Genomic DNA, 10,677 nt, shown 5'->3' on the forward strand with positions numbered 1-10,677 from the left:
CCGACTCCCAAGCCCGGGCTCCTTCCGCTAAGCCACGCTGCTTCCCGACGCCCCCGCTGCCTTTCCGGGCCTCGGTCCCCTCATCTGTGAAATGGAGGTTAGCTGCGAGCCCCGACTGTGTCCCACCCGATTCGGCTTGTATCTCCCCCAGTGCTCAGTACGGTGTCCGGCACGTAGTAAGCGCTTAGCCGACACCCTTAAAGCAAAACTCTCCGGGCCTCGTCCGGCTCCTGTGGCCCGCGGGTCAGCCGAGGGGGACTGGGGGACTCCGGGATGGGGTTGGGAGACCGAGTGGAGAGGGCGGGGGGGGGGGGGGGGGTCCTCCGCCGGGACCGAGGAAGGGGCAGCTGGAGGCCCGGACGGCTAAGACCGATCCAGCGGGCTCTGGGGCCCTTGGGGTCAGCGGTCAAGGGACAGGGTCGTCTCCCGGGACGCGCCGTCGGCCACGCGCTACGGACCTCTCGTCCCCGCCTGCGTCCAATGGAGCGAAAGGTCAGTCAATCGATCGTATTTATTGAGCTCTTACTGCGTACTAAGCGTTCGAGCACCGTACCGGGCGCTTATCCGGGCCGCCCCCCCCCCCCCCCCCCCCCCCGCAGACCGGCGGGTCCCTTACGCTGCCCAACCTTCCGTGAGAGGTGTACCCCCTCTGCCTGTCGGCCGTCGGGCGGGAATCTGGCGAAGGAGCGGTGGGTTCCCCCCACCCCCGCCCTCTCCCGGTTCGGGGAGCCCGCCGGTGCCCCGGCCCCACGGGCTCCTGGGGGACGGGGGGGACCCCGGGAGCCACGGCACATCTCCCGACGCCGGCCGGCCCCTTGGCTCCGGAGTCCCGGCCCCACAGGGAGGGAGGGGTTCCCGCCGGGGTCGGGGGGAGGGGGCCCCGGAATCCCAGCCGGAGGAGAGACGCCGGAACGGGAAGCGGGACGGGGCCGGGAGGCCGGAAGTCCAGAACGAGCCGCGGCCGACGGGCAGCCGGGCTCTTAACATCTACCCGACGGCCGGGGGGGACGGGGAGGAGGGGTAGCCCGGGCCCCTTGGGGACCACCCGGCCGGGGGAGGGCGGGCAGGGCCGGGCCCCTCCGGGGACCCGTCGGGTGGCCAAGGGGCCGGGGAGAGGAGAGGGCATCCCTGGGTCGGCGGTGGGAGCGGGCGAGGCCGGGGGGTCAGGGAAACCACCGCCACCAAATCCAGTCTGTCCTTTCGGGGCCCGGGCCGGGCGCGGACCCCTCGCCCGCCGCCCCGCCCGGAGGAGAGGGAGGGGAGCCGACGTAAGATCCGAGGCTCCCGAGCGGGCGGAGGACGTCGGCGGGGGGCGGGGCGGGGAGGGGGCGGCGGGGAAGGGGCGCGGCCGGGCACCCCCGTCCCGGACGCCCCCGCCCTTAGGACTTTTTGGCATCTTGTATGCTCCTGCGCTTCAGGTCGCTCAGGTCGACGGGCTTGAAAGCTGTCGGGGGCGGAGGGAGGAGGGGCTCGGAGGCCGGCGGGGCGAGGGGAGGGCCCCCCCCTCCCCGCCCCGCCGTCCGACCGGGCGCCTCGGGTCCGCCCCCTCCCCACGGGGCCCCTCTCCTCAAGCCAGGGGGCCGGGGGGCACGGGCGGACGACTCACTCTTCAGGCCGGGGTTGGGCACCTTCTCGACGTACTCCTCCACCAGGCCCCGCTCGCTGCCGGCCGTCTGGTTCCGCAAATCTCGCTCCACGCACTGCCATGCTGCCGGGGGAGGGGAGGGGCGGGGGGCCGGCCGGTCAGGGGGGCGCCCGGGGGGGGGGGGGGGACGGACAAGGGCCGACGGACCGGAGCCTCCGCCTCCCCCGGAGGGCCCGGGCCCGGGACCCCAGAGCTGCGGGGGGCATCTCAGCTGAGCGTCCACCGCTCGCGAAGCCGACGCCTCTTCGCTTGTCTCTCTCCCCCCTTCTAGACTGTGAGCCCGTCGTGGACAGGGATTCTCTCTATCTGTTGCCCGGCTGTACCCCCCCCAAGTACTCAGTACAGTGCTCTGCACACAGGAGGCGCTCAATTCAGTCATTCAGTCGTATCAGGACTGACTGACTGAACGCCTGGGCCGAGCGCCTGCCAGAGTCGGGCGATCGTAATTTTTGAGCTCTCACTCTGTGCGGAGCACTGGACGGAGCCTTTTGGGAGAGGACGATGCAAGTTAGTAGACGCAACCCATTGCAAGCTCCCCCCCCCAACCCAGGGACAGGGACCAGGTCTGATTCTTTTTTTTCTGCTATTCGTTAAGCGCTCAGTAGGTGCCAGGCACTGGACTAAGCGCTGATAGAGAGATAAATGTTGGCATTTGTCAAGCGCTTACTACGTGCAGAGCACTGTTCTAAGCGCCGGGGTAGATACAGGGGAATGAGGCTGTCCCACATGAGGCTCGCGGTCTACATCCCCGTTTTACAGATGAGGGAACTGAGGCACAGAGAAGTGAAGATAGAGAGAAGCTAATCAGGCTGGACACAGTCCACGTCCCTCAAGGGGCTACCCGTCTCGATACCCATTTTCCAGACGGAGGAACGGAGGCCCAGAGAGGTGAAGGTCAGAGAGCAGACAAGCGCGGCCCGGCCAGGATTGGAACCCACGACCTCTGAGGACTCACGGCAGGGTCCTCCGCCCACAGTGGACCGCAAGAGCCAGGGCGGGCAGGGGGAGGGAGGCAGGGAGGGGCGGCGGGAGGCCCACCTTCGTAGATGAAGCGTACATTCTCCTCGTGGGCCGGAGTGAAGATCTCGCTGCTGTTGGTTGGCGAGCGGGGGCTGCTGTTCCTCTTGCCGTTGTAGACGACTCTGGACACGGGGGAGCTGAGGGAGGGCGAGGGGTCAGACCGAGGGGCCCCCGCGCCCCCCGGCCGCGCCCCCCCCGGCCCCGGGCCGCGGCTCACCTGGTCATCGCGGGGCTGTCCGGGCCGGCCTCCTCCGCTCGGGGCCTCGCCTGCTCTCGTCTGGCCGCTGCGGGACAGCGAGGGTCGTGGGAGGGTCGGGGAGGGCTCCGGGCGGGAATCGGGGGGGGGGGCCGAGGCCACCGCTCCCCTTCCGGAACCGGTCGACCCCACCCCCGTTTCCCTCCGACCTGCCCGTCCCGGACTTTGAAGAGTTTCGAACCCCACGGTCCCGGGGCGTCAAAGACCTACCGAGGGCTCCCCTCCTCCAGGAGGCCTTCCCAGACTGAGCCCTCTCTTTCCCTCTGCTCTTCCCCTCTCCGCTCCCCACAGCGCTTGTGCATATTTGTATAGATTATTCATTACTCTGTTTGTTTTGTTAATGACGTGTATACATCTCCGATTCTACGTATCTTGACGACAGCCACGCCAGACTATTTGTTTTGTTGTCTGTCTCCCCCGTTGAGACCGTAAGCCCGTCGCTGGGCAGAGATTGTCCCTATCTGTTACCGAATTATTACTTATTACGGTGCTCTGCACATAGTAAGCGCTCGATAAACACAACCGAACGAACGAATGAAACGCGGGGGGCCGGGCAGCGGACCCCAGCGCTGCGGGCTCGCGCTGACACTCCGCCCGCTCTGCGGGCAGCCGGGCTGTTTGGGGCTCTCCCTCGGGGCGGAGGGAGGTTCCGTTTCGATCCCAAACCGGCCGAGCGCCCCGGCCGCCTCCTCCGGGAGGCCCTTCCCCGATTAAGCCCCGGGTCCCCGGCGAGCTCCCGGGGTGCTCTCCCGGCAGGCGCTCGGGGAAGACGAGTGAGGACGGAGTCCCCGGGGGCGGGGGAGGGCTGAAAGCCGTGCCAGCCCCCCGAGGGGCTCCCGGGGCGCGGCCCGCCGGGAGGGAGGGAGGGCGCGCCGGCCGGCCCGGAGAGGGGTGCCCGGGGCCCCCTCGGGAAATTGGAGTTGTGGCAGGCTCCAATTCAAACCCCGGCAGGGCGGACCGTTTCGGGGAGGCGTAGACGGGCGGGGGCCGCCCCCCGGGGGTACATGCCGCCTGGGGGACGGGTTCCGGAGGGTGTAGGCGCCTGGGGTCGGAGCCACGCCGGGCCAACTCGAGGTCCGGTTCTGCCTTAGCGGCAGCGACCGCGGTGACAGAGCCCGCCGCGGGAAGGACGGCTCGGACCCCCGATCCCGTCCCTACGGGCGGAGCGAGGAAGGGTCCTATCGGGCGGCCACGGCTTTGGGGGGTGGGCTCTGGGAAGAACCCCCGGGCGGGCGGAGCGGGGAGGGACGGACCGGCCCCAGCCCAGTGAACGGACCCCCGCCCCCCGGCCGGCCATTTCTAGGCGGGCTCCCGGGGCCGGGGATTTCCACAGCCCCCTCCCCACCTCCGGCCAGGAGGGTCTTATTTATAGCCGGCCGCCCGCGGGGGTCCCCGGGCTCGGCAAAGGGCATCCGGGGTGAAGGAGGAGGGGCCGGCGGGAGCCCCCCCGCCCCCATCCGTCCAGGCCCCGGCGAGGGTCCGGCCCCAGGACCCGGAATCTGTGGCCTTCAGGGGTCCACCCCCGTCTTCCCCACGCATCCCCCCCATCCCGGGGGCCTCCTCCTCCACCCCACCCCCGAGATCTCGCTCTCTGGCCGGGGCCGGCCGAGAACGCCACCGCCGGCTTACGGTCGCCGGCCGGTCGGCTCCTCGAGGTGCAGGGGGATCGGGTCCGCTCCGCCGTAGTCTCCCAAGTGCCGGGAACGGTGGTCCGCGCCCGGCAGGCGGCCGGCTCCTTGAGGGCGGGGGGGGATCGGGTCCGCTCCGCGATACTCTCCCAGGCGCTCAAAGAGCGGGGCTCTTTCCGGTCCTCTGGCCTCGGCTGTCCGGGCGGAGTCCGGGAGGATGAGGAGGAGCTGGAGGCGATCGGGAAATCGGGGGGTCAACGCTCGGAGCCCCCAGCTCTCGCCCTCCACCCCTGCCGGAATCCCCGTGGGGGTCTGGGGATCTCTGCCCCTTGCACTCAGTCGTATTTACTGAGCGCTCACGGTGGGTGAGCAGCGTACTAAGCGCCCGGGAGGGTCCGGCTCCCTCAAACGCCGGCCGGGTGGCGGGCCCGTCGGCGGAGCGGGGTTCCGATCCCGCGGCGGGCGGGCCGGCCCTCCCTCCGCGTCCTCCTCCGGAGGCAGGGGGATGGAGGGCGACAGCCGTCACCATGGCAACGGGAGCCTGCGGCATCCGGGTGGACCGAGGGGGGGGGGGGCCTTTTTTCGGTCCCCGTGGCCTGATCTGCCCTTCCCGTCGCTCATCTTCGAAGCAACTGGGCACCCACGGCTCGGCCCCTCCTCGCCACCCGGTCTCCGGGGTCGGGGGGTCTCAGGTCTCCCGCCACCCCGGAGACCAATGGGCAGGGCCGGGCCGGGGTCGGGGGGCTTTGAGGGGGGCAGGGCGGGAGACGGGGGGGCATTTAGGGGGGTGGGTGGGTGGGGGATGGGGGCGGGCGGGATGGAGGGATGCAGGGACCAGAGAGGGGGGCATTTGGGGGCGCTGGGGAGGGATGGGGGGTGCACGTAGGCCTTTAGGGGCCGGGGGTGCAGGGGCCGGGCAGGGGGGAGTTCGGGGGGGTCCGGGCAGGGGGGCGGTTAAGGGGTCCGGGAGGGCTTCGGGGGGGGGCATTTAGGGTTCTGAGTAGGGGGCAGGGAGGTCTCGCGGGGGGGGGGGGGGGGCATTTAGGAGTGTGGGTAGGAGGCAGGGGGCCGGCAGGGAATGGGGGAGTTCGGGGGGGGGCATTTCGGGGTCCCTGAGGGGCAGGGGAAGGAGGGGGTCGCGCAGAGGGGTATTTAGGGGTTCCGGGGCGGGGGCGGGAGGTCCCGCGGGGAGGCGCTTAGGGGTGGTCCGGGGAGGGGGCGGGGGGGGGGGCCCCGGGGTCACCTGGGGGTCGCGTCTGGCGCCCCGCGGCCGCCCCTCCCCCAACCGCGGCGCGCCGAGCCGCGCCCCGCCCTATCGCGACAGCGCGGCCGGGGCCCCGACGGCCCGGGGGGAGGGGGGGAGGGAATGGGGGCGGGGTCGCGGGCGGCCCCCCCCTCACCTCACCTTCAGCCCCGCGGCGCCCGACGCTCCCAGCCGAGGAGGCCCCGCCCGGACCCGACCCGGCCCGACCCGACCCGGCCCGGAAGTGACGCAACCGCCGGCCCCGCGCAGGCGCGGGAGCGCCCGCTCGCCCCCCTCCCCCCCCCCAGCCGGCCCCTCGCGGGCGATGGCGGCGGGGCAACGCGCGCGCCCCCCGGCGGCGGGGAGGGGAGCGGAAGGCGGGGCCTCCGCGGGCTCCGCCCCCCGCCCCCCTGTGGGGATTCGTAATCCATATCATAATCAAAATCATCAAATCATAATATCGGTATCCGTTAAGCGCCTCCTCCGTCCCGGGCCCTCTTCTGAGCGCTGGGGGAGACCCAGGGTCATGGGGCGGTCCCCTGTGGGCTCCCGGGCTTCGCCCCCATTTTCCAGAGGAGGGAACCGAGGCCCAGAGAATGATAATAATAATGTTGGTATTTGTTAAGCGCTGACTATGTGCCGAGCACTGTTCTGAGCGCTGGGGTAGACACAGGGGAATCAGGATGTCCCCCGTGGGGCTCACGGTCTTCATCCCCATTTTACAGAGGAGGGAACTGAGGCACCGAGAAGTTAAGTGACTTGCCCACAGTCCCACAGCTGACAAGTGGCAGAGCCGGGATTCGAACTCATGACCTCTGACTCCAAAGCCCACTGTGCTCTTTCCACTGAGCCACGCTGCTTCTCTAAGAGAAGTGAAGTGACTCGTCCGAAGTCACCCAGCTGACGGGGGGGGGGGGGCGGAGGCGGGAACAGAACCCACGACCCCTGTGTCCTAAGCCCGGGCTCTCTCCGCCGAGCCGCACCGCCTTGCACCGCGGCGACGGCCCGACGGCGTTTGGGGCCGTCCAGGCCGATAATGGCGATAGGGATGATAACGATGGCGACGGAGGGATTCGTTAAGCGCTTACTCTGTGCCGAGAAACCGGTCTGAGGGCCCGCCGCCTCCATCCCCGTTTTCCAGGGGAGGGAACCGAGGCCCAGAGAAGCGAGCGACTTGGCCAGAGTCACACAGCAGACAAGGGGCGGGATCAGAACCCACGTCCTCTGACGGCCAGGCCCGGGCTCTTCCCACTGGGCCCTGCGGCTTCTCTGAGATCTGGAGGGTCCAGATTATCAGTAATAATAAAAAGAAGCGCTCACTATGTGCCGAGCACCGTTCCAAGCTCTGGGGGAGATAGAAGGTCGTCGGATTGTCCCACGTGGGGACAGCTGGGGTCACCGAGTCACAGAGAAGTGAAATGACTTGCCCAAAATCACACACGTGATTAGTGGCGGAGGCGGGATTAGGATCCACAAGTAGAGGGGAACCCGGCGACGACCCGCTTCAGCTCGACCCCCGGTGAGGGTCAAGGCGGAGAGACGAGGCGCCCGGGGCGCGGGGGGGGGGGTCACCGCCTCGGTCTGTGGAAATCACGTTTATTGAAAAAGTAAAAAGTTTCACGATAAAAAAACAGACAGACATTAATATCCCATAGAAAAAGCCAAACCTGGGGGGTCCCGGACTAGGAGATTAAGACTTGGAGAAGAAGGACCCGGCCCGCGGGGACGGGCAGCTTTTGGTCCCCGGGGGCAAAGGTCCCGGGATCGTCCGGCCTCCGGCCTCTCCCCACGCTGGGAGGGTCCCGGGGCCCCGCTGGGCACCTCCGTCGCGGCCCCCGGCCTTCGGACCACCCCCACCCCGTTCCGCCTAACCCCGGGACCTTCCGGTCCCCCCCGCTCCGTCTCTCCAGCCGGCCCGATCCGCACCCTCCCCGGACCCGTCTGGGACCACCGCCGCGGCTGACCGGGACACCTCCCGCGCTTCCACGTGCACACCCCCGCTCAGACGCTCACGCGTGTCTGGTCGGCGGTTAGTAGCCCGAGCGTTGAGGGGGTGCGGGGTGAATAGTGCAACGACCGCCTTAGCGGTCAAACAGCCTACGGTCTCTACACACGCACGCGTTAGGGCCGCGCTCGATCTCGCCTCCTCTCCCTCGGGCCCGGCCCGGAGCTCCGCCCCGCGACGGCGTCGGGGGCCGGGAGCGGGCGGGCGCGGGTCGGGGGGCCCGGGGGGGGGGGGTGTCGCCTCAGTCCACCGTGGCTCCCTTGAAGAGCTCCACCAGGTCCTTGTACTCGGGGTCGACGAGGTCGGAGGGCGAGTCGCCGTCGTCGTTGGTGGCGTCCGTGTCGGCGCCCAGGGAGATGAGGTACCTGGAAGGGAGAGAGGGGAGAGCCCGTGAACGCCCGGGCCGTCCGAACCGGCCCGGGCGGGGGCGGGCTGGGGGGAGGGGATCCCCCCGCATCCCCGGGCCGAGCCCCCTCACCTGGCGATGTCGGGGTAGCCGTCGCTGCAGGCCATGTGGAGGGCGGTCCACCCGTCTCGTCCCGCTGGTGGATGTCGGCCCCATATCTGACGAGCAGTTTCACGCACTCCAGGTTCCCGGACAGCACGGCTTCGTGCAGGGCGGCCAGACCTGGTGGGGGAACCCGGCCGGGGGGCCCTCAGTGGGAGCCGGGGGGCGGGAGAGGCGCAGCCCCGGCTCCCTCTCGGTCGGCGGAAGGGTCCGCGCCGGGCCGGCGGGCACACCGGGCCTCCCCTCCGAGACGGGCCCGAGCCCGACCCTGCCCCCTGCCGTACTTCGGGCCCGAGGGCCGGAGCCTGGAGGAGGCCGGGGGCTCGGACGTGACCCCGTCGAGGGGAGATGCGTGGGAGAGGCGGAGCCAAGGGCCCGGGATTCTCCGTCCCTCCCGCCAAGCCCCGGCCCCGAGCAGAGAGCTTAGCGCGGTGCCCGGCGAGCGCTCAGAAGCACCGCTGATGGATCGAGTTGGGGGTCCGGCGGAGGAAAGCCTGCCGGAGCCCGTTTCCGGTCAGCCCCCCACCCCGGCCCGCCGGACGGCTGCGGGTCTCACCCGAGGGGTAGATGGTGTCCAGCGTGACCTTGCGGGCCCGGATGAAGCGGCCCACCTGCTCCAGGTCCCCTGCGGATGTGGTCCACGAAGGAGGACCGGCGTCGGGGAAGCGGACGCTACGTCCGGCCTGCAGCGCCTGCCGCGGGTAGCGGCCGGCGACCGAGTACCGCATCCCGGCCGGCCCCTCGGCGATCCTGGCGAAGCGCGGGGTCCGGGGGGAGGGGAGCCAGGCCCAGGACGTCCCGGGGGGCTGATCCGACGGCGACGGCGGGGGTCCCTCCCAGGCCCCGAGCACTTCCGCCTTATATAGGGCCCCGTGGGCTATATAAAGCGCCCCGGTCATCCCGTTGGCCACGAGGGGGGGTGTAACCGAGCCGCCCCCCTCCGCCTCCCCGTGCTCGGACTCATGCTCGGGCGGCTCGGCTTTCAGCGCACCTGTCGCCGGGTCGACTCCGGTCCGGTCACCTGCCCCCCCCGGCCCACAGCTGGACCGGGCCTCTCGGGCGACCGATGAGCCTCGCGGCCTTAGCTCGGCCCTTCCGGCTGACTACTGGCCTAAGAGAGACGGGATAATCGGGTGGGATGAGGATAATAGTAACCGTGGTATCTGTCGAGCGCTTACTCCAGGCACCGTTCTAAGCGCTGGGGTAGATTCAAGTTAATCGGGTTGGACGCGGTCCCTGTCCCACATAGGGCTCCCAGTCTTCATCCCCGTTTTCCAGACGAGGGGACCGAGGCCCAGGGAAGTAAAGCGGCTTGTCCGAGGTCACACCGCAGACGAGTGGCAGGGCCAAGATGAAAAGCCTGGTCCTTCTGACTCCCAGGCCCAGGCGGGATCCACCACCATCCACCATCTCCACCCGCTAGGCCTCGCCGCTTCTCTGGGTCGAAGAGACCGGGAGGACCGGGATCGAATCCCCATTTTTACGGATGAGGAAACCAAGCCGCGGAAAGCCGTAAAGGGGGACAGGCCGGTCTCCTCTCTTCCCCTTTCGGGGCAGAGGGAGAGCCGGGCCCCCAGCCAGCTGAGAGAGAAAGGAGATCTAAAAATAGCCACCAGGAAGTGGCAAATCCCCTTAAAGCCCCGGGAACTCAGATCCCGTCTACTGGACCGAGAAGCTCCGGCTCCCCCGATGATCACTGTGGCATCTGGGGAGGGCTTACTATGTGCCAAGCACTGTACTAAGCGCCGGGGAAGATACGAGATCTCTGTCTTATTGGACCCCTCCAAGAGCCTCGTCCGGGGCCGCGCGCACGGAAGCGAGATCAACGCGGCCTAACGGGTAGAACCCGGACCCGGGAGTCAGGAGGACCTGGGTTCTCATCCCGGCTCCGCCCCTCATCTGCCGCGTGACCTTAGGCAAGTCACTTCACTTCTCCGGGCCTCAGTGACCTCATCTGCAAAGTGGGATTCACTTGGTCTGGAGTCCCGTGTGGGATCTGCTCACCTTGTGTCTACCCCAGCGCTTAACGTAGCGCTCGGCCTGTAGTAAACGCTTAATACCACCGAGTTCGTTCATTTACTAGTATTTTTTAAAACGGCATTTAAGCGCTTACTATGTGCCGGGCACCGTTCTAAGCGCTGGGGTAGAAACAAAGTAATCGGGTTGGACTCAGTCCCTGTCCCACGTGGGGCTCGCCGTCTTCATCCCCGTTTTACAGATGGGGGAACTGAGGCCCAGAGAAGACCTGTCTAAGGTCTCACAGCAGTCACGTGGCGGAGCCAGGACTGGAACCCAGGTCCTTTCGACTCCCAGCCCCGGGCTCTATCCGCTATCCACATCTGGAGCTATCTGTGCTTCGACTCACGTTCATT

The 10,677-nt window shown here is 68.9% G+C and overlaps 2 protein-coding genes across 2 annotated transcripts; both read right to left on the reverse strand.

The window, feature by feature from the left end:
- Positions 1 to 584: 584 nt before the first annotated feature.
- On the reverse strand, positions 585 to 6,920 carry MCRIP1 (MAPK regulated corepressor interacting protein 1). Its single transcript, XM_029056746.2, has 7 exons — positions 6,881 to 6,920; positions 5,957 to 6,202; positions 4,551 to 4,778; positions 2,883 to 2,949; positions 2,684 to 2,802; positions 1,607 to 1,708; positions 585 to 1,444 (listed from the first exon to the last, which is right to left on the reverse strand). The coding sequence occupies exons 1-7, from the start codon at positions 6,918 to 6,920 to the stop codon at positions 1,380 to 1,382; spliced, it is 867 nt and encodes a 288-aa protein (XP_028912579.1). The 3' UTR covers positions 585 to 1,379.
- A 1,118-nt stretch (positions 6,921 to 8,038) lies between these two features.
- PPP1R27 (protein phosphatase 1 regulatory subunit 27) lies at positions 8,039 to 9,204 on the reverse strand. Its single transcript, XM_029056747.1, is given in 4 exon segments — positions 8,039 to 8,162; positions 8,276 to 8,330; positions 8,333 to 8,425; positions 8,862 to 9,204. Coding segments are annotated over 4 exon segments (615 nt in total).
- Between the last annotated feature and the right edge of the window lie 1,473 nt (positions 9,205 to 10,677).

This window comes from Ornithorhynchus anatinus, unplaced genomic scaffold (assembly GCF_004115215.2).
Source record: "Ornithorhynchus anatinus isolate Pmale09 unplaced genomic scaffold, mOrnAna1.pri.v4 scaffold_264_arrow_ctg1, whole genome shotgun sequence".
NCBI classification, from domain to species: Eukaryota; Metazoa; Chordata; class Mammalia; order Monotremata; family Ornithorhynchidae; genus Ornithorhynchus; species Ornithorhynchus anatinus.